Genomic DNA, 24,126 nt, shown 5'->3' on the forward strand with positions numbered 1-24,126 from the left:
AGCTCCAAGTAACCCGAATTTGTTTTCCGTATTATTTTGAAAGTGTACACTTAATTTGTGCTCACCCTGTTGTTTCTTCCAGTTTATGTCTAAGCATGTTATGTTAGAGGTGAATGATATTGATGAGATGACAAAGAAACATCTATGCCCTTGTCGGGAATCGAACCCCGGTGAAAAAGTAAACATTTATATCACTTGAAGATAATCCGGTGAGCCGCTGCCTAGGCATAAAAAGTGAATAGGCTGACGGTTTGCTACTCACTCTAGGTTTCTGCTGACTAATGGCTACTTCTTCGTTTGAAGCTTCAACAGCCATTTTATTTTTTTCATAGTGCGTTAGAAGCAGGAATCTTGTCGTAAAGTATAATGGTTAGTCTGTGGAGCCGCGGGTCATGGTTTACGAGTTTTTGCCCCCAAAAATTCGTAGTTATGGTAATGATTATTGTCAGCTTTGTGGAATCACTCAGTGTTAATATTTAAATATTCTTGAATATTTTGTCCCTCTGTGTTTATTTAGGTGCATCATTTAACGATGATGCCCTTTCACAGGAGTTGCCAGCCACGTGATGACCTCGAATGGGATTGTGAATGACCGCGAGAATATGAAAATATTCATAATTAATTTATTAGCCAATGATAATCGCAACTCGGATTTTTTTTTAGAATTTCCGAAACATATTCTGTCACATTCCGTCAGGCAATCGTCCAGACTGACACCGTAACTCATTGGCGTTCCATCAGTTATTAATGCTAATAATAGATGGCCATGCGTTACTTATTTTTGAGCCCAAGAGCTCGCATCCTTGGAGCACTCATTCTGAGCTTTCATGCTCTTCTTTTCAAAATGAAAGTGTATTGGAACTGATACTTGAAGAACAGCCACATCTGGGACATGTGAAATTACGATATCAAAGTCGTCTTCATATTCCGCATTTTAAAAACGGAACCAGGATTAGACGGAAAACTGTGTTTATCGGAAAATATCCCCGATAGAGCGAAAGACTTTCTTAATCCGATAATAAATGGAAACTTAACTCGGGACATTATTGTTTTCTGTTCATAAGGTCAGCAGTGAACTAAATTGAAATTTATCTGCGAATGAAACTTCCTTTCAAAACTGGGAAGTAACAGTTGAGCCCGACCTTCAACAAAAGTTTGTAGAAAATACTATAATCGTTGTTTCTGTACTCGTGTTCCGCGTTTTAATTTTGCCGTTCTTTACACGCGCGCACAGGATATTCTTACAGCTATGAAAATCACAGTTTTGCAACTGCCCTATTTTTGACGTAAATACGTCTATAAGGAAGGGTCATTCGGCGAAAAAGTGGAACGAAAAAGGGAAACGAAAAAGTGTAACAATGGTTACCTAGGAAACGTGTTTACTCGGCATTGTTGTTACCTAGGAAACGCCATCTGTTTACTCGGCATTGTTGTTACCTAGGAAACGTTACATTACTTTACATTCAGGTACCACGGTGGTCTAGCGGTTAGAACGCTGGCCTTGTAATCCTTGGATCTCGGGTTCGATTCCCGGCGGTGCCCGAATTTATAACTTGTGTTGGGCAAGGCCGTGGTCTAGGCAACACGGAGTTTTCCTCCGGGGGCTTCCCCGGTTTCTCCGTGGCATCCCATTCACACACAGAAGAAGGCAATGGCAAACCACTTCTGGATCATCTGCCAAGAACGTATATGAACAGGTCCCAGTCCGAGAAAAGGATGGAAGGATCCTGTTCATATGGACCTGTCGTCAGACAGAACACTAAATAAATAAATACCACAGACCCATCTTAAGCGTAACTAATTTAAGTTATATAAGCAAAGTCTTAATCAAACTTTACTCAATTGTAAAGAATGTATAAAGGAAATATTTAGAATAAAGCCAATATATAAACTTCCTTTCCGTATAGACGCATTTACGTCAAATTCTCCGGAACCGTGGTTCCACTGACAACTTCTTTTTCTCACTTCTCTTCTACCCATTAAATAGTTGTGTTAAACATTGCTACTTTACCTTTGTCGGTATTAAAACCATTACAAAGGAGGCAGAACATTACGTGACATAATATTACTTTTGTATTTTTGTTTTTGGAAGGGTAAATCAATAAACACATGGACAGTGGTAGCTTATGGCAATTTATTGATCATTCGTTCTTTGTTGTGGAACAAATAAAACTTATATTCTCAGAGGAAAGGCTTGTGGATTTGCTGTGTGCTTTGCTTCCAGTAGAATCCATTCTGCTGTCTCTTGTCTTCTCTGTTCAGCTGACTGGACAGAATACCTTATTCCTGCTTACGCATTGTGTGGTCAGCAGTACAAACTTAAGACATGATTCCATTCTTCTCCCACAAAGTTATTGTTACAGTTCATTCCAGCTGTGCAGACAGTAGAGTTCTGTATCAGAATAGATGTACGATGTAAGCAAACAGGTTGCATGAATTGCATGAACTGATTTTCTTAAATGTTTTGCACTTCTGCTTTATATATCTTTCTTGGGTCAGTGGTTTTTCATGTCTCTAGCAAATGTCAAGATGGCTCCTTGATGCAAGTCGTAACTGCTTTCTTCTGCATGTTCAAATATTTGCTGAATCCATGGTGCACTGTCTTCCTTAAGAAGTTCATCATTATTCAGACAATCAGTAAATTCCTTCTTTTACGGAACCTGAGGGTTTATCATTGTGTGTGTGTGCAAAGACCAGACATTAGATCCTGTTCCAGTCATTTTAATACAAGTTTGCATCTTCACAACTTATTTCTCAAGATATATTTTTCCCCCCATAAGTCTTCCTTTTCTTGTAGATTTTTAAAACTTGTTTTCCGAAGAAAATTGTATGCACACTTCTTCCATTTTTTCTGCCCATCATGATTTCTTTACACCCTGCTAATATTAGTGAAGAATGCAGTTTGTGAAAGTCCTTATGTAATTATCAAATTTTTTTTTAAATGTGATCTCCTAGGTCACAGTAATTCACTAAGCATTTTCTTCATAGAAGCTGTAAATCTGTGGAGATGCCTGCATTGCGTAGTCTGGTAGAAATTGATCGATGTTTCGTTGGTGTTTGCTGCCTCCATTATCAGGGTTATGATTCATGTTCTTCATTGAGAGCAAGTGTGAATGAGCCAGGGTAGTTCAATCAGCACAGTACCCGAATGAGGACTGGATGGCTGGGGTTGGATCCCCGACAGGGGAAAACGATTTTTTCTCTAGCCTCTGCATTTAGACGAGATCTGAGGCTCACACAGCCTCCTATCCAATGGGTACAGGGTTTTTTTGCCCAAGGGGAAACTGCAGGCAGTGCATGATGCTGACCACTCACCCCCATCTAGTGCCAAGGTCAAGAATGAGTAGGAACTGTGGCACCTCTTCCCCCCAAACACCTCCATGGCTTGTAGTGAGCCAACTTTACTTATAAAACATTTAATTTTAATGCTGTCATATCACTTTTTACATGACATAATCTTTGAATTTGATACATTGCCATTTGTAAACTAAGGAAGTAACAAAAGGAAGCATTGTGGCCAGATATGTGAATAATGTTTTATCCAAAATTTGCTGGAAATGTGCTTATATTAGCATTTATTTTTTTCGTTTTTAGGGCGAGACCAAGGGATTGGCAAAACGGGCCACACCGTACACACGTGGCCAGGTTACGCTGTTTGGCTTCAAGCGACGCCCTGCGTCGGCAATACCAGCTCCCGTTACCAACGCACCCACCCCAATCTTGGATAGTCCTGGGAGCTTAGCCAGTAGCAAGACAGCTTCCAAGGAGTCACTCAACAGTATTAGCCCAATTCCATCAGGGAAATCCACCCCAAGGCTCGCTCGGCCAAAGAAAGATGTGGATGGAAACTTGATTAGGACCAATCGCTTTGGCTTTCGAGGCCCCACTGCAGGCTCAGTCACAAATAAAGTCGCTGATTCTAACTGCAATAATAACACAGCTGTTATGTCTTCACATCGTGCATCAAGCCATCACAATCAGGGAAACCACAACGTTCTCATTGCTGAGAAACCGAGGGCTAAAGGGGGTGGTAAAGTTGTTACACCTGTGACTCCTAGAATAAAACACTCTTCACAGTCTGTTGCAAGCAGTGGTGGTAGTGGCAAGACAAAAAATCAGCACTCCCTCGTTTCACAACTTGGGAATCATGAACAAGGGAAAGCTTCCCGATTCACCCTCCAAACTTCACTGCTACCCAAACCTCAGTATCCTATTCGACTCACATCTGTTGATAGCGAGAAAACAACAAAAGGAGCTAAAACAGCTGCAAACAACAGCACAAGGAAGGTGTCATACCAGGTGTTGGGTGGAGAGGAGTCGTCATCAAAGGAAGGCTCACTTAATGGTGATTCAGGAATTGGTAGCCACCAGAGTGGAGCTGCGTGCTATGGAGAGACGGATACCCTGCAAGGTATCGAGCAGCTTGATAGCAGTCCAACGTTTGGCGTTCGTAGAAATCGTAAATCACGAACCCTCGAGATGGTCGTGAATGGCCAGTACTTTGATGTTCGAGACCTAAAAGATGAAGTTTCTTGTACTGCTGATGATCCAAATGTAATTACTGAAATATCTTTGATCTCAATTCCAAGTTCAAAACCTACAAGTGGTGCAATCAAAATAATTCAAAACACTGGGATAGTACAACAAAGGTCATTGCAATATCAGAGGCAGATCACGAGTAATAAGAGACAGCAGAATTCTTCCACTGCATCCTCAGATGAGTTCCAGGATGACGAAGGTCTTGGTGGAGAAGAGGAGGAAAAAGCTTTTAGAGACCGATCACACAGTGAGAAGACTGAATCTGTTAAAGACCTTTTTGCACCAGTCGGTATTGAGGAACAGGAAGACTGGGGACATGGTGAGGCAATGGCAGAAGAGTACAGTAGCTCCAGTGAGGATGGACGTGCTGCCCATTGTAGTTCATCACCTGAAGATATGAACTTGAATGTTACAACTGCAGCAACAGTTGTGGAAACTGTTCAGCAACCACAGTCTGTCATACTTGCCATCGAGGATCCGTTGTTTGCAGCGATAGCGGCTGCTGCTTCACCAACTATGATTGAAGATGAGACATCTCCAGTTGATAGCCTCTTTAGTAGCAGCACTGCCACCAGTACTGCATCTGATATTATGGAGAAGGACCATGACAAGCCGCTGTCAGACCTTCTCCAGACGGATAACAGTAAGAATGTGCAGGATCCTTACAGGTCTGCACAGCAATCTGCGAACATGACGAGCCCTGACAGCCCTGGAACTCCCACCAATGCCTCCACATCTCTGTCTCTGTCTGTGTCAGAAGGAAGAGACTTCCTTATTGATGATGAAATCGCAGATCAGCCTGGGCTGACGTTTGGCGATGGTAGTAATACTACGCCGATAGGACAAGGTGGCAGTGGTGACGTGGCCACGTCTTCTGGAGGCTGTACCAGCCAACTTTTATCTATGACAGAAAATACAGCTACACTTGTAGACTCCTCCAAATCTAGACCAGGTATGGCTCTACACGGGAACTGCACAGTGCTTAAATGGATTCTTTTTCATTATGAGTCCATCATTATAACCATTCCATTGACTTGTTTTACCTGCAAAATGTGTATATGATTTATTTTCTTTTTCCTAAATCATAGTTTTATTACATGTTTACTTTAACGTTTGTTTACATATCTTTTATCTTCCATTATTTCGGTTTTGAGCAACACAGTTTGCCTTATATCTCCTGTTCTCATATTCAACTGAAAATGTCCCTGCATATTTATATCATCATCTGTCCTGTAATCTCACCCCAGTATCATAACTTTATCTTCTTCTTCTTCTATGGCTCTCCGGTCCGTATTCGGTCCATGGTCTCCTCAATTCTCCTCTTCCATTCGGTCCTCTGTTAGGTCCGTCTGTCCGAGGCTTTGATCGAGGTTTCGAAACGTCTTCCTTTATACGGTGCAAGGTTGTTAGCCTTGCGACCAACCCCCAACCTGGAGGTCCAGGGTACCTGTCTTAGTCTGACCTCTCCCCCTCGACCAATCTGGCTAGGAAGGCCCTACCAGTAGCTCTTGGGGTCACTGAGGTACTCAAGCCCCACCACCACGACAAGGTGCAGGTACCATTAAGTGGGGCATAACTTTATTTTAGAATCTAGCCATACAAGCCAGCAGAAACTGCCATTGTTTCTGTGTCATTGAGTCTAATATCTCCTCAGTATTTCTCATTTAGAAGGCATATTAGGTGTTCTTCACACTCTAGCATGTGTGAAGAACACGCTATGGACCCATCTTTTTCTGACACATTTTTCCTGGGAACTAGGCAACTGGAAGTCGTTGTCGCAACAATGACGAACCAGTGCAATTTTTGGAACATTGGTGAATCATTGTGAACTGAGGTAATCATTGCCTCAGATTGTTGCAAAAAATGGCAGGATCTCATTGCGGCTATGACCTTGGATATCATTATTGCCCCCCATGGTACCGTTGTTATATTTGTTGTTCATTTGGCTACCCTGCTGACATCAAGGCCCATGATGTGGTGTGAAGAACGCTTTGGAATTTCAGCGCACTCAAAAAAGTACACTTTTCCGATCTTATAATGGTAACTTTATCAGATATAATGTATTTTTGTTGAGGTGTAACTGATAAATCTTTTTAAAAAAGAATGGGAGGAGAGCTGAAATATTTTTTGTAACATTGATAAATCAGAGTTGCATTTCTGCAGGCTTTAATCTTTTTGTAATGTGATGCATCATTATTCAGTGTTGTCTGTTGCAGCTCCAAAAAGACAAGTTTCAGCATCTGCTGATGGCAGCCCTGTGAGGGCAAGACGAATTAGCAGGACCGGATCTGTTGACACCCTCTCTCCCTGTGAGAGCATCGCATCTGATGACCTAATGCTGGACTACGAGCGCAGCGAGGGAAGCATATTTGACTGTACAGCTGAAAGGTAATGTCTCGTTCAGTCGTGCACTTAAATCTTATCTGGTGATCAGCCACATAAGTATGGAATTACAATCTAATGTGTTGGTGATTGTTACTCTTTACATTATGATAGTTGCATGTCAGTTGTGATGATGGATGATGTGCAAGCCTGATGATGGAGACAGAAATTCTTTGAAACTTTTTATTTTATCTCCATACTCAAACGTTATTGCATTCAGTCACTATGAATGCTTCATATCTTGTGCTTCAGTAATGTCATTGAGCATGTTATCTTAAGTAGTACTAATGCCGATGTATTTATGAGGTACAGGTTGTGGCTAGAACTTTTGAGCACGGACGTGCCAGAGTCTCCTCTCACAGCTCACTGATACAGGGGACGCCAATCCTATCTTTCACTTTAGGCTATTGCAGTAAATATGGTGAGAGGCAATGTTCTCCTACACATCCTTCGCATATTTACAGTGTGCACCATTGAATCATTTGTATTAACAGTTACAGGCATACCTCGGAGTTATTGCAGGTTCGGTTCCAGACCACCGCAATAAAGCGAGTCACACAAATTTTTTGGTTTCCCAGTGCATATAAAAGTTATGTTTATCAACTCATTATTATGAAACTAAGTCCCGCGCGTTCTGAGGCATCATGCTTCGGACTGGTGATACGGAATGCGCGCTGGTTCGAGTCTCGGGGAAAGAAATTTCTCTTGAGATTTTCGACTGGTGTATGGGACCGGTGCCAACCCAGCATCGTGAGGAAATTGGGGAGCTACAATGAGTAGCGTAATCCGGTCATGAAAACTAGCAATGGCTAGGGGTTCGTCGTGCTGACCACACGTCACTCTGTATCTGGTTGGATGATTGTTCACCTCTGCTTAGGCATGTGAACGTGAGGCCAGCAGTCAAGCTAGTCGGCTTTGGCCCTCAGAGGGCTGTTACACCACTGATTATTATTATTATTATTATTATTATTAAACTAATCTCACTTAATATATTCAACTTATTTACCTTGTATTTTGTATAAACATTATTATAAATAAAAAAAGCTGTCCTGATACACACCATGTAAGTTGTTTGAGGGGGGAGTGGAGGTATACTCATACTTTCTTTTGACCTCAGCACTAGATGGGGGTGAGTGGTCAGTATCAAACCCTGGCCGCTCTTTACCCCCAGGAAAGGACCTGGTACCCATTGGATAAGAGGCTGGGTGGGCCGCAGAGCTGGTCTAGATGCAGGGGCCTCCATTGGGGATCGAACCCCAGTCGTCCAGCCTGTAGCTAGTCACTATACTGACTGATCCCAAACAAATAATAAATAAGTTGAGTGACAGGAAGAATGAAAGTTGTGTTCTGTAGTACATGTATCAGAACAACTAGGCCTGCCAGTGAGGAGGATCAGGAAGAACTTTTCTGAGAGTTGAATAGCCCTTAGTGAAGTTGATATCAAAGTTACATAATCAAAGCATGGAAGTAAAGTCATTAAAAATTTTCTGTGGTTTGTGTTTTGTGTGGCACTGTCACAATTATGGGCTTTGATTGTGATTCCAGTCGTCTGGACAATTCAAGTGGGGTCCTGCATCAACTGGATGAAGTGACGGTGATATCGGAGCTAGAGGCACAGTCTGACAGTGTTCTGCGGGAATGGTCATTGCTGCTTGGAACACGCGCCAAGGAAAATGGGTGAGTAGTCCCTCACTCCTGTAATGTAGTCTAGTGGGGTGCAACTGGAGGTGCATTATGCACATACACATTTATAATACATGCTTCTCAGACATTTTAATCCTTCTTCTGTAATAAATAAATAATTCGTGGCGTAAGAGCTCTCTGAGAGCCAAAGCCGACTAGCTGGCTGCTGGCCTCATGTTCACGATCATCCAACCAGATATAGGGCGACATGTGGTCAGCACGACGAACCCCCAGCCATCTCTAGGTTTCATGACCGGATTACGCTTCCCATTGTAGCTCCCCAATTTCCTCACGATGCTGGGTTGGCACCAATCAAAAATTTCATGAGAAATTTCTTTCCCTGAGACTTGAACCAGCCAGCGCGCATTCCGTATTGCCGGTCCGAAGCATAATGCCTCAGACCGCACGGTTACGGCGCAGGACATCCTTCTTCTGTATGTAAAGAAAAACAAGCTTGTGATGTCTTGTGTTTATCACCCTGGACATATTTTCAAGAAGATTTGTATGAACATATCCCACAAGAGACCACCTCACCTTTGTTTCAGTTTCAGTTTTGTACCATCAGTGATATAACTGTAACAGCCATGCAAATTTCTGAAGTGGGAGTGACAGTACCACTACCACTACTTATTATAGGGTCCTGGAATTTTTAGTGGTACTAGATCTTAAATATTTGCAATTATTGTTAAAATATTTTTTATTTTTGTTGGATGTAAAACTGAAATTGCTTCTGTGCATTTGTATAAGTAGAATTGTGTAATGGGGGAGGGGGGATTTTACAAATAAATTAGTTCAGTCTAAACAATAGATTTATTAATTCAGTAAAACATGTAAAAAATCTACGTGTCTTGTAGGATTTGAGGTTTTCATGGCGGTGAGTCTGAAGATGGCTATCTTCTGGGTTTTGGCGCCACATAGTCTGGTAGAAGTTAACCGACGTCTCAGTGGTCCGTGCTGCCCCTATCATCAGGGCATTGATGGCGGCAGCAAGGACCTCTGAAACGTCGGTAAACTTCAACCAGACTGTGGTGCAACAAGCCAGAAGACAGTCATCTTCATCTATATGTCGTAGTTATGTCTCTCAGCAGCATGGTCTCAGTCCCATTATGTCAGTATTATGTTGTCTTTATATACAGTAACCTCGTTCTGAGTTCAGATTCATTAACCCCTAAGGATACTTTCAAGGAAAGTGTTGCTGTGTGCTCTTATGGGTGTGTGCATGCACATGCGTGTTTATGAGAAAGAGAAATATCTCCCTTCTTCTTGTGCATGGTTCGCTTGTCCAATAGATGGCAGGGTGGTGCAGTAACGAGAACCCTTGATACGTATATAATATAACACATCTTGCAGCTAGGTATGGTGGGTTGTAGCTGTAGAATGTTTTTGTAAAAGTGACGTGAAACCACTCTCGTCGGTTTATGTTACAACCGTACCGTTCAAATCGCATTACATGATTGTAAAATAATTCTAGCGTCTATCCTTGTTTTAAGTCCATGGGAGCTCAGTAAGGTGACGTTTCGATCCTCAGGAGGAACATTGGGCAATTTCTATTCTTTGTTACTGTCCAACAAACTCTTTAAACGTTGTGTATCAAGGTCAGTTTCCCATGTGTTAAAGATGTCCGGAATATTGAAGTAACCATCCACATCTTAGTTGGAGCCCATGAGCTTCTAGGGCTTCTTGCTGTATTCTTATTTTAGGTAAAAGAATTTAGGGGAAAGTAGTCACTCTAAGCTCTTTTTATCGAAACAGACGCATCAGTATAGTGACTGGCTGCGGCCTAGACTAACGACATCCGATTTCAGACAGCACTAAGGATTTTTCTTTTTGTCGCCATGTAGACCACCCATCCTCCTGTTAAACGGGTACCACCAGCTCGTCCCCAGGCAATAGAGCAGCTGGGACATGTAACTATTCCTCAAATCCCTACGCATCTTTAAGGTCCTTTTGCTTCTTACCGAAACTTATACTGTGTTCAGGTAGATGACCTTATTTTGTCACGGGAGTGACTGGTAATTTATAGTGTCTGTGGTCCACACGTAGATAATAATTAACAAAATATGATCTTCAAATGATCCAACACATCTTGTTACCGCAGCTGTAATGAATGTAACTTATATTTGAAATGTAGGGAACCGGCTACTGCCTTGTGTTTTGTGGTTTTCCGCAGACCCACTGTGAGAATATCAACTTGAAGTTTTCAAATAGATCATGACAACTCCACATCTTTTCTATTCCTAATTTACAGCCATACAATCTGCTATATCGCTCTGTAGGCGACGTAGTGAAATGTAATAATCTAAGGGACGAGATAAACATGATTTTTGTGGAAGATGGGGTAACAGATTTTAGAATTCCACACGATAAATACTTCTTTGATATAGCCTGATTTGGGTTTTTCCTGTGCCAAGAAACTTCTCGAAATTCTTATTAGAGCAACATTTAAGATCGGTGTACTGAGAAGCCTCTACCATCACAGGACAACAGATGGATTCAAACCCTTGATCTCAATGTTTGAGTGGCTTCCGGAATCAGCAGATGCTACCCTGATTTTAATTTTCAAGTTACCGTCACAACAGTGGAAAGAATCAATTGTCCGTATCCATAAAACAGGGGACGAAACTGAATGCAGTAACTTCTGAGGTATCTCTCTTTTGTCAACGTCATAAGACTTTTATCGAATATTCTTCTGGCACAGTTAACGCCATTTATGAATGAAACTATCGGAGACGATCAATGTGGATTCCGCCGTAAAAGGTCAACTATTGATGAGATCTTTAGCGTTCGATAAATATTAGAGAAAAAGTGGGAGTATAATGGGTCAGTACACCAAATATTTGTGGACTTTAGGAAGGCATTTGACTCAGATTGAGTTTGGAATGCCAAAGAAACTTGTAAGGTCAATTACGATGTGTATGAATGGGGTATCTAGTAGATTTCTTATAGCTATCCTTCTGTCAGATCCCTTCCCAGTGCACAATGGCATAAAACAGGAGAATGCTTTATCCCCAATGCTTTTTAATTTTGCTCTAGAACATGTAGTCAGGAAGGTAAGATGGAATCAGGAAGGGCTCGAATTGAATGGTCTGCACCAGGTACTTGCCTATGCTGATGACGTCAATTCGCTGGGGGAGGGTGTGGGTACCATAGCCAAGAATGCGGGAACTCTCCTGTAGACTAACAAGGAAATAGGCCTAGAAGTAAATGTAGACAAAACTAAATACATGGGCGTAATGCGAGATCAACATCAGCAACAGCGGAACATAATTTTAAGTAACAACAATAACAAGTATAAATGAGGTCCGTGGTGAAATTAAGAGTCGAATACATTCGGTTAACGCTTGTTTTTATTCAATTCAAAAACTGTTATTCTGTTTGCTATCTAAAACACTGAATATCAGGATATATAAAACAATAATTTTGCCTCTTGTCTTGTCTGTTTGAAAACGAGACGCTCAGGACGATATTTTGACCTAGGAAGGATGAAATAAGTGGGGAATTTTGAATATTGCATAACGAGGAGCTGCGTGAATTGTACAAGTTATGTGGCGTAGTGAGGATAGTGAAATGTAGAAGGCTTCTATGGACTGGACATGTAGCACGCATGGGTTGGGAGGCAAGGGCTGCGTACAGAATTTTGGTAGGGAATACTTTTGTACAACGACCACTGGGCAATCCAAGAAGGAGATGGGACGATGATATCAAGATGGATCTTAGGGAGGTGAGCTGTGAGGATGGCAAATGGATGGAGTTGGTTCAGGATAGTGGCCAGTGGCGGACTTTGGTGTTGTCGGTGTTGAACCTGTGGTTTCTGCTACCAGGGAGTTACCAATTGGTCTTGTCAGCATTTGCGACATTCGTAAAATTGTGGGTGGCTGTAATGATGGGACCTCGAAACATTTTGACGTTCTGGAAGGGTAGTTAGTGGGGTCCGCAGTGGCCGCGCGGTCTGAGGCGTGGGCCTTGTGCCGCTTGGTTCGTGGGACCATGGGTTCGAATCCCACTCAAGCCATGGATGTTTGTCCGCGTTTTTCTGTGTTGTGCTGTCCTGTGTACAGGTAGAGGCCCTGCGACGGGCTGATCCCTCGTCCAAGGAGTCCCACCGAATGTCTATAGATCAAAGCCAACGAAAAGTTGGGACCCGCAGTGCTCAGGCACTTGAAAAACGGGTCGTCCCAGTATCCCAGGAAGAGTAATTGAGTTCTGTGGTAGTGATGTCTGATTTGACTGGATATCGATTTCGGAGCATTTCCCGTTTCCGCTCTTTTATGATCAGCGGTTCCTCAAATTCATTTCAGGCGAGGTATTTAACGACGAGGTATCAATTGCAAGTGTTGTGTAGTGTCAAATTAGATATGAAGTTTATGAACGGTGAATTGGATGTATGTGTGAGGAAGTGGTCGTGGTGTACTCGAAAATTTGTTAGTATGGAAGGATGCACAACCAAGTTAGTATATTTACGTCTGCAACCGAGACGAGAGCTTCATAGGGATGAACATAGAGGCCAGACACGACGCGTTACCGATGAGCTATTTTGTGTTATAAATTTGTTTGATTGCGTTGATAGAAGCGCCTACAAAGATTTGTGAAATCGAAACTACTTGCTTCGACGTGGCATTTTTAAATTTACTGTGTGCAGTGCGGTTGAGTTAACGATGAAGTTAAACTGTTTTTCTTCGTAATAGCAGCGTCCATGAAATTGCATAAATGTCTTAGACTACGAGGTGCGATCGGAAAGTTTCTAGACTGAGCCTATAAAAACCCGTACACTTATCTCAGGTATTAAATTCATCCATCACCCTCGAAGTAGTTCCCCTGGGAGTGAACACAACGATCCCAGCGCCGCTGCCAAGCCTGGAAGCATCCCTGGAAATCTTTCTTTGTCAGCCTGTCAAGCACCATCTGCGATTCTTCCTGAATCTCTTCTATCGTCTCAAATCTCCTTCCCTTTAGCTGAATTTTCATCTTTGGGAACAGGAAGAAGTCACACGGAGCTAAGGAGGGTGCGGGATGACGGCCATGGTGTTTGAGGCCAAAAACTGCCGAACTTTGAGGGCGGTGTGCGCTGGCGCGTTGTCATGATGCGTCGCATGTGGAGTTCTTCCTTTAGAATCAGCTGACAGGTCCCATAGCCTATCCCAACAATGTCGCACAAGTCGTTGATGGTACGACGTCGATCTTCGTGAATGGCCTGCCGAATCTTCGTAACATTTTCTGGCGTTGTGCTCGAAGATGGTCGTCCAGAACGCTCGTCATCATCGACAGAGGTTCGGCCATTCTTAAAACGTGAATGCCACACAAAAGTTTGTGCACGACCCATTGCGGACTCCCCAAATGCTTGCTTTAGCATTTCATAGGTTTCCGTAGCCGTTTTGGCGAGTCTTTGGCAAAATTTGATGCACACGCCATTCCGAAATCGCAGGAGGGTCGGTGTAATGCACTACCAAAACGCCCGTAACTAAGAAACAAATGCTAATTCGATGATGCCGGCTGGCACACTGATTTACTATGAATGTAGGCCGCACCCCCTAGCGGCAGAAGCTTGTACTACATCCGGTTCGCCCTCTATTGACACATTCTTGAAACTTTCCGATCGCACCTCGTATGTGTCACTGTAGTAGTTGGAGGTTAGAAGACTGTTTCACGCTGTGCCTACCTTAACCCCAGTGATGATGTCGCGGTGCCAATTGTACAATCGCAGAGACGTTATGCACATGGGCGTATTGTAAGAAATGGGGAAAAACATTTGTAACTATCTCGATCATCCGGTCCACATTTCATTCCTCGCCTCTGACAAGTCCCTTGTATGAGTTAAGTATTTCCTTGAATCAGTTGGAGTAATTATAAAAGACGAAATGCCTGGCGCTTCAGGACTTGCATATTTCAAGTTCCCTCACTACGCTATTTTGCCCACCCCTTCCTTCCAGATCCGCTCTGCCTAACACGAACTTGTTTCGCAGGTGTCCTGGTGATCTCTCTTTGTTTTCTCTTCTGTGGCGAGGAAGTCACAGACCTCGAAGGTGCGAGAAAGAGTAAAATGGAGTCTGCAGATTGTTTTGGTCCTGCTGCTATATTCGTCATGTATAAATGCCAGATAAACTTTATCTTAAGGTTAAGACTATATTCCAAAGATTTTAATTAATTAAAATATATATATGTCATAGCTGTAACTAGCTCGATTTTTGTTTCGCGTTGTGGCTTGGAGTTTGCTCTTATTCGCCCCATTAATTCTCTTACGATGATTTATTTATCGATTTCTTGTGGCCTTTTTCCATTCTGCGTCGTGTATTTTGCATTATTTATTTCTGTTATATTTTTTTATAGTTGTTCCCAAATTTTATATGTCCTGTTCTCCTTTTTTGTTGCATTAAATCTCTCATTAATTAGGGCACTGTCTTTGCAGGGAGTAACCTCCCGATAACGAGTCTCACTCTGTATCTTCGTTCTGATTCTTCCTGGGGAAAAATAAGTTATGATATAACATCCGTTGGTATCTTGTGGTACAGGAAATAGACTTATGTTGGTGTTAGTGGGTGTTTGGATTTACCTTCAGAACAGAGCACTTTTCGGAAACGATGTTGTTTGTTTTCAGGTGAAAAGGTTGGGCGTTATTGATCCAGTTGATTCTTTTAGAAAGATCTTTTCTCAATTACTGGACGACCCCACTTTGTCACCTGAAGACAGAAGCAGATCCAGTTTCCGAAACGTTGCATTCTCTTCGAAATGCTAGGCGATGGAAGTCTTATAAGCCCAGTATTACTAATTATAATATACCATCATCAGATCTTTGTAGAATCGATTTGTAGTGATCTGCTGTTTCACGAAAATCGTATGCCTGCGACTAATCGATTGTAGTAAACTCGTGGTTTGGCCGTGAAATTAAGGGGCTTTGAAGTGGCACCAGGACGTTGATCCCAGGATCGAAATCTGTGAATCGAGGCAGGATATCGATTATCGAAATATATCGAGACTTGAAGAAATATGCGTACACGAATCCGTAAGCAGCTGTTGTTATGATCAAGTAATGTAATTGCGGGAAAGAAGCTTTTTCGTAACTATTTACGGTTTCGAAAGTTTTTATTGTTATTTTGTCGAACGTTATTATGAAATAAAGATGGAACACGTGTCTTGTGAAGTCTGTGTATGCATGTTACGTACCAGCTGGCACGAGTAAGCATATTTCCACGTCGCTGTTATAAGAACCTTGCCTTGTAAGTGGGGCAACGCACTGTTGCAAGTGACACGCCAAACTGATCGCTCAGAATTATTAATGAAAAAGTACAGGTTCTAAGTAGAGTGATTGTCTTGTAGGTTGTTATCAACTCTTACGATGTAACCTATTCCGAATATGAAGGCAGTAGGTAAACCCACCTGCAAGACTGTGAGAATCCGTAACCCAGTTGACCAAAATCCTCCGTTTAAACCTCGTCTCTGAATTAACGTGTTTCATAGTTTAAGGAGGAATGGGAATTAATAACGAGTATTTGAAAGTAAGTTATTGTGGGAAATATATCAGCCCACTAATGTGGAAGTGGCCGTCTTAACTTGTCTTCAGATTGTGGATGGTGGAGAAGGCCTCAAGATATGGTCTCTGACAGCCGACAAGGGGTGATCCTCCAGTTTTGGGGCCAGAAAGAAGGAGATAACTTTATGATAGTTGCTTTTAAACTTTGCTTTAGAATGTGTCATCAGGAAGGGCCAAGAATACATAGAGGTCTGGAGTTGAATGGGGCACATCAGCTTCCTATATTTCTCGGGAGAAAACGTAAATACTAAAGAAGAACCACAGAAGATCTGTTAGGTTTCTGGTGTGACGTTACTCTGGAACTGACGCAGAGTAAACTAAGTGCGTGGTCTTGCCTCGTCACAAAATCATTATATGAAGGTAGCTAATAAATTCTTTTAAAATGTAGCGAAATTCATATATTTGGAAACGACGGTAACAAATCAGATTTGCATTCACAAAGAAATTAAGATTAGACCAAATTCGAAGAATTCTTGGTACCACGCGACTGTCTTCCCCTCTGCTGTCTAAAAACTATTATTAGGATGATCCAATCAAGGAGAATGAGCGTGGAAACCCCAAAAGGAAAGACCTAGGCATAGATGGGAAGATAATATTAAAGTGGGTCTTAGAGTTTTCGTGTGTTGATTGGATTCATCTGGCTCCAGTTAGGGACCGGTAGCGGGCTCTTGCGGACATGGCATTGAACGTTCGGGGTTCCATAAAAGGCGAGTAATTTCTTGATTAGCTGAGCGTAGACTCCGTCTCGCTTCTCAAGAGCAACTCTGCTCCTTGGAATTGGAATTTAAATGGAGAATTGAGGCTGTTACATCGGAAGGAAGGTTGAAATTTATAGCTACGGCTCACCTTGTGCCCTGTCGCTGGGGAAGTAGAATTGAGGGGGGGGGGGGGGTTCGCGGTTTAGTGATTTGCGATTAACGTACTGTCCACAGATCACGAGAAAAATCCTGCTGAGGGAAGTCGTTTCTGGTTCGGTGCGAGGGGAATGTTTACTGCCTGGTGGACTAGAGGGCTGCTATTGGTGGGAAGTTTGATACGTCAGAGTTTTACGCTACTACACAGACTGAAAACATCAAGCAGTTGAGATTAGCGTGTAGTGAGTGCACCTCTAATGTGTTCTGTGGGTGTTGCGATAATATTCTAGATTAAATCGCCGTGCTGCTGTGAGGTAAACTTAAAGCTGTACCCATTAAAACACATGAAAGCCTGTCGTCTGTTGTTCGTTCAGTGGTTGTGGAACGAATGCTTTTAGGATCGGTCGTCACTCTCCGCTAAATCTTGCGCATGCGCGTGTATCGCATTCCTAGCAGGGATTTTCTCCTGATCTGTGGACTGTACGTCATCCTGTTCGAGAGGTCTCTCTCAGGAGGTCGATTATCCTGACATATTTGTCTTGGTTTTCCTCAGTTCTTGCGGGAAAATGCTGAGAGATTGCCTTAAAATGTCGCACAATCGTATTTGCTCGAGTGCTTCTCGATTCGTCATTCATTTATCTCCGCAGTCGACATTCTGTAGTAATTGCAGTTTTGAATCATAGTTAAATAAAAGTACATAGCCGTTACACTGGTATGTACTCACAGCTCTGAGGGAAATAAGGACACACTGAATTCTTGTGAAGGTTGCCACTTTGAAGGACACTGAAATCACGAAGTATTAAACTAGCAGTGGAAATAATCTCTTGTTTCTGTTTGTAAACTGGAAAACAAATCAAGTGCGTTGTTAATTGGTCCCTTGAGAATGCGACGGATAAGGAATCCTATGTTAAAGTGACAATTCGTTTGCGGGGAAATCACATAAACCTGAGTATTAAATACGTTCTACACATACGAAAATATTTAGTATTTTAATAATTTTTTTTCAAGAAACTTAGAGCACATAATATTTATTTGTTAAGGTTTGGTACTGCTTTGGAAAGTAAACGCCTTGAGAATTGTACCAAATTCAAATGAGGCAGTTTCCGAATGTTCACGTGATCATGAATCTCCGCTTTTGAGCGACGTAATAAGTCTATTTGCGACAATATGGCGCAGGTAGTGTCTCTGGGACGGTATCTGCTAGTCACCTGTTTTGCGATGCTAGCGCTGTTCCACGCAAAGTGGTAGTGGCGACGTATTAGTCATCTGTCCTCCCTCCGTCCCTCCTTCTCCTTCTAGTCCAGTGTGTTCTCAGCTGTTGTGCTGGTCGGAGTGTGCGGGCGTTACAATGAAGGAGCCACTCGGCGTTGCTGTGCACAACGGGTAAGAATAATTTTTGTTACAAACAAAACTGAAATGTTATTTGAACGACTCATATTGAAAGTGGCTAACAAGCAAGACATTGTGGCTACAGCCTCTTCACAAAGCAACGTTCCGATCTCGTCTTGGAACGTTTTGTGCAGGAGTTGGGGTAGTAGTTATGAATCCTCCCACACCAAGAGAAAGAAACTGTAGACGTCTTCATGCATTAATCATAACGGAAGCATGTTTTAATCCTTTCTGCACATTAGATATGTTTTTACTAATATATAGCACAGAATGTAGAGATTGGATAAAATAACAGGTTCAGCTTTCTTTTTTTTACGAATTTCACGTCTTGTTTTTTTTTTGAGTTCGTTTAATTGTGTGATGTCGGATTGGTGTTTTGGTAAATAGATCCAGATTACTCGTTTGTTGCTTTGGGTTTCTTGTTCCGTTCTGTGATTTTGATGAATGTGCTACTTTACATTTTTATTTGAACGATCTGTCCAGACCTAGAGTATTGTATTTATTTTTTAGTAATTTTGTAGTGTAGTGTGGTGTAAATTTATCTGTGACGTAATGGCTGTCTCTTTCTCAACTTTTATTAAGGCTTTGACAGGGATGTTCTTTTGTTAAATCTTATGTGTACCACCTGATTCGACTTCTAATGGTTAAGTGAAGTGTTTTCTTCGCGGTACGGTCTGGATTCGTAAATATTATGAAGACGAGCTTCGGCTTCAAAGGGTTAATCAGCTGATTTTCGTAATTGTGAGGTGTAGTGTTTTCTTCGCGGTACGGACTGAATTCATAAATAATATTCAGACGATCTTCGGCTTCAAAGGGTTAAACAACCGTCGAGTGAAACTTCAGAGTAGAAGTCGAATGTGACCCAATTTGAAACCACTTCGAGCTTCGTAGTCGTTGACTGACATATGAGACTTGAACGATAATTATTGGAGGTTATCAGGAACTTGTTTAGCATTATGATGAAGGTCAGATATGGGGTTGCACAGTTCAGTACGGCAGAGTCCGGATTGTCCGACCATAACGGGGTCGAAGAACGGTCGGATAATACGGAAGCCTAATGGAAAATAAGAGGGTGAATACCTTCATTTATAACTCAATGTGTATTTTCGTCGTGAATGAGGAACATGGATTGAAACTTAATTGAAATTTATTAAAAATAGCTACTGCATGTAGCAAACGGATTCACGTTACTGTATGAGGTTCTCACAGCGACGAATATGTCCACGCTGGGCCTTCTGAGTTGTGAGGGCGTGTAGGTTTGGTACGTAGATACCAAGGTTTTGTAGGATCGTGCTGCCTCCACCTTCAGTTCTGAAGCTCTGTAGGAGACATGTTCCTCAGAAACGTTTGTAGCTTATCTTCCTACAAATCGTGCATTTGTTTTAAAGAAATTTATTGGTTTGGTATTTTTATTAATTTTCTTCCGATTAAATATATAACTTAGGTTTGACCATTTCTTCGTCATGTAGTGTGATATAGTGTTTTAAATGAACGCGGAATGCGGGTTTAAAATCTCTGATTAAAAGGAAAGTTTTCGCCGTGAAGTTTGTCCACAACCGGTACTTGTTATTTACTACGTGAAGAGAGGGAGGAATGTGATATCGCTTTGGCCTGTGGATGTGTTTCTGGGGCAATCACACCGCAGTGCCTCTGAAAATGTCATAATACGCGACTCTCTTCTGCACAGCTGGACTTCGATTCCGAGCATTTCATCGTAGAAGGAAAGAAATCCGGAGAGTTCTTTCAAGTAAGAGGACAGACCGCTGTGTTAGATTGTAGATTTATGGAGCTTGTTGCCCTTGTAAGTGGATGTTTCCTGGCCGTGTTTAGGCGAATGAGGTTTTCCAGCGATGACCAAGTTGCCGGTTTGCCTTGGTTTTGAGATAAATTGTCTTCCTTTATGAAAGATTCAGTTTACCGTAACGCAACAAGCGAAACAAACACCAGCGTTGGTTAAGATGTGGTCACACAAGAAATGTTTTAGGGGACACAAGAACATTATGAGTTTCACAGTTTGTAGTTAAATGAAGAATAATATGGACGGGACATACAAAGTTGGTATAGTTGCGTCATATTGTGAAGATATATATTTAATTAATTATTCTTGTCCGTCTATTCACAATTTAAAATTTAAAATTAAGATAATTAAAATATCATGTGATGTTCCTTATCGAAACATTCGATTTACAGTTAGAACATCTTTTTCTTACGACATGTTTCGGTTCTTAAATGAACCATCTTCAGGTGTATAAGATGTTCTAACTGTAAATCGAATGTTTCGATAAGGAACATCACATGATATTTTAATTATCTTAATTTTAAATTTTAAATTGTGAATAGACGGACAAGAATAATTAATTAAATAAAGGGACATACAAAGCAATCTTCTACGTAGGATTTGATAGCGTTTTTTGAACGCGGTGATGAACCTTGGGATTCCATAAGAAGGGACTAATTGAACAGCTGCTGAAGGAAATATCTGATTATTACTATTGTAATTTTCTTGGGACGATCGTTGCCAAATTCTTTGTGCATGTTTCCAGCATGTTGGTTTTATCGCCCGGTTCATCGTTCGTCATATTGCTATTTATCACACACCCGCATTGAGAGATTTTCAACTGAGTCGATATGATGGCGGTCGTGCGCAACATCAGTGTTATCAATAACAGCGACATTGATTTTCGGGTAGAGCCGGGTCGTGTACAGACGTCAGACGTGTTCTAATCTAGGGGAACACGTTTTCGAATGATACAAATAATAATAGGATCCTAAATCCGTAGTTTAGACAGCACCGACATCCGTGCATGGAATCGATCTCCGATCAGCCACGTTAATAGTTTAAGTAATTCAAGCAAGAAACGCGGACAGGTATCTGACCCCGAACGGGATTCGAGCCCGTGATATCATGGATTGCTGTGTTCTGGGTTGTAACGCCTTATAGTCTGATACAAGTTTTGAGATGTTTAAGATATCGTTGCTGCCTCCATCGTCAGGGTGATGAGAGATGGAGGCAGCAAGGACATCTGAAAGTTCGGCGAACTATTGAAATCCACAAGACAGCGACAACCCAGTCTCACCGCCGTGAAAACCTAAAATCGTCTTTGTTTCTAGTTTCGAACTCTGAACCGCGTATAAGGAGGCTGTTGTTAATTGGAAGCTTCACCGGTAGAGCGTTGTATTTTGCAAAAGGTTAAAGAGTTTGTTACGTGTTTGTCCTTAGTGTGCCCCGTTTTCTTGGTCTGGCTCGACTGTTCCGCACGTAACGTTTGGCCCGGGAAGTGAACCGTGGAACGCTGTTTCTTTGTTCCACAGATGCACTTGCTTAGATTTTAACTGTCTTCTGTTGTCTGTGCCGTGTAATGTTCTGTTGTTCTAACTTCTTGACGTCAGTAGGATTTGAGGTTTTAACAGCCATGAGTCTGAAGACTTCTGTCTTCTGGGTTGTCGCGCCATGTAGTCTGGTAGAAGTTTACCGACGTTTCAGAGGTCCTTACTGCCTCCATCATCAGGGCGATGGCTCTCAGACGTCGGTAAACTTCTACCAGAGTACACGGCGCAACATCGTACAACTGGCATCCAGTCCTTTATCCAGTTTCGCATGTCATTTGGAATTTCACTGTTTTTATGCATTTAATAATATCCAGTGCTGAAGTGACTTAATGCCTAAACCTGGTTTCTGGCCCACTAGGTATTGCACTTGTAAAGAAATTAGGTTTTGGAAATTTCTGTTTAGCGTGTCTGCTTGTACTTTGTCGACGTACTCTCGTATCGTCTTCATGTTTTCTGTTTCGGATTAACTCAATAGCAGAGTGTTAAGAAACTTGTCAGGGAAAGAGTACTACTGTTATTTTATTTGGAAGATAAAATCGTGTGCCACGGTGGTCTAGCGGTTAGAACGCTGGCCTTGTAATCCTGGGGTCTCGGGTTCGATTCCCGGCGGTGCCCGAATTTATAACTTGTGTTGGGCAAGGCCATGGTTTAGGCAACACGGAGTTTTCCTCCGGGGGCTTCCCCGGTTTCTCCGTGGCATCCCATCAATTACTCCATTCACACACAGAAGAAGGCAATGGCAAACCACTTCTGGATCATCTGCCAAGAACGTATAAGAACAGGTCCCAGTCCGAGAAAAGGATGGAAGGATCCTGTTCATATGGACCTGTCGTCAGACAGAACACTAAAAACAAAACAAAAAACTATTGCATACATTCAGAAGAATATATTTTTACGTCTGAAAACGTCTTCGGAATTATACTGGGATACTGGGAACGACCCGTTCTTCAAGTGCCTGAGCACTGCGGGTCCCAACTTTTTCGTTGGCTTTGATCTGTAGACATTCGGTAGGACTCCTTGGATGAGGGATCGGCCCGTCGCAAGGCCTCTACCTGTACACAGGACAGCACAACACAGAAGAACATCCATGGCTTGAGTGGGATTCGAACCCACGGTCCCAGCGACCAAGCGGCCCAAGGCCCACGCCTCAGACCGCGCGGCCACTGAGGACCCCTTCGGAATTATAATTTTTGAAAATGTATCTGGTACCGTATATTGAATTCATGTTTTCACGGCGATGAGGAAGATTATCATCGGGGTTTTGATGCCGTGAAGATTTGTCGGTAGATGGCCAACGTTTCGGGTTAACATACTGTGTCCGTCTTCAGGGCTTAATTGGCGATGCCATTTCAGCCCTTAAGATGGGAACTATGTTTCTCCGAAACGTTGGTGTCTACCGACAAGTCTACCTCGCGTCAATACCCCTCCGGTATTGTTTCGAGGTGTTGACAGGTGTCTTCTTCATGCAAGTGAACGCATAAGGCTGAGACCTTGTCTGTCCTTTCTCATATTTAAATTAGATTTGATCGGAGAATGGCCTTTTGCTAAAAGCTGTGGGTGTATTTAATTTTAGTCAATATCAATTTGTTAAATGTTGTACTTGGTGCATTCAAGTGCGTACGCGTGCGTAATTAAAATCAGTAACTTATTTTAAACTTTTAACTCCTTTTTCTATAGGGCCCATATTTATGATCTTGGTTTTATGAAAGATTTAAGTATGAAAATTTCCATGCCCCGTACATTAAACCTGTTGAAGCTAAAATATTTTCCACGAACTCTTTTAAGTAGTTTTTATCTGCAGCCCTTTGCTTCGAGGCAGTTGTGTGTCCTAATATGGTGAAATAGATTTTGGCTGCGACGTATAAAAACTTATTTGCATGTGTGGGGCTGTAAGGTGCGCGCGCACACAAAAAAATACATTCACAGAAACCAGCGTGATCGGTTATATATAACTCGTGTCTTATATGATGTTTAAGTAGAAATTAGCATTAAAAAAAATTGATAGGCAGTGTCGGACACTGCCGCAGTTATTTTCGTGAAAACGTCAATCGTGTATAGTATATTGAAATTAAACAAACTTTACGTTGCCTATATTCGCGGCAGTACTGCGCGTTGGTTTTGGGTCCGGGCCCGGCGTTTTCGGTGTCATTCTCTTTGGAATTTTGTGCTCTACGCATTCGTGCCCGAATTTTGTAATTCTGGTTTTACTTTGCCCTCATATATCGCGACATTTTAAGAAATTCGGGAAATTTTCAAACTTTTTCAAATTCACAGCCTCGTATCTTTTTGAGTTTTTGAGATACACACTTGGAGACCAGGATGAGTTGTAACATATACGCTCCTCTTCAAAACAACACCTGGTTCACTCGGATCGGATAATTAGTCTCTGAGATATGATCCAGTTTATGGACACGTGTCGAATCC

At 42.1% G+C, this 24,126-nt stretch overlaps 1 protein-coding gene across 10 annotated transcripts in view; it reads left to right on the forward strand.

The window, feature by feature from the left end:
* Positions 1-24,126, forward strand: part of LOC110833763 (uncharacterized) — a 76,826-nt gene that overhangs the window by 20,313 nt on the left and 32,387 nt on the right. For 9 of the 10 annotated variants that reach the window (XR_015537942.1, XM_087358983.1, XM_087358990.1 and 6 more), the window contains 3 exons: positions 3,595-5,491; positions 6,756-6,927; positions 8,467-8,598. Coding sequence is in view for 9 of the 10 variants with exons in the window: in XM_087358983.1 (XP_087215109.1) it covers positions 3,595-5,491; positions 6,756-6,927; positions 8,467-8,598 (2,201 nt within the window). In the remaining variant the exon portion in view is untranslated. The remainder of the gene's footprint in view (positions 1-3,594; positions 5,492-6,755; positions 6,928-8,466; positions 8,599-24,126) is intronic. The other variant, XM_087358988.1, reaches the window with a different exon arrangement.

Source organism: Zootermopsis nevadensis, unplaced genomic scaffold, assembly GCF_977971745.1.
Source record: "Zootermopsis nevadensis isolate Lab colony 2312 unplaced genomic scaffold, Znev_1.0 Znev_ptg000030l, whole genome shotgun sequence".
NCBI classification, from domain to species: domain Eukaryota; kingdom Metazoa; phylum Arthropoda; class Insecta; order Blattodea; family Termopsidae; genus Zootermopsis; species Zootermopsis nevadensis.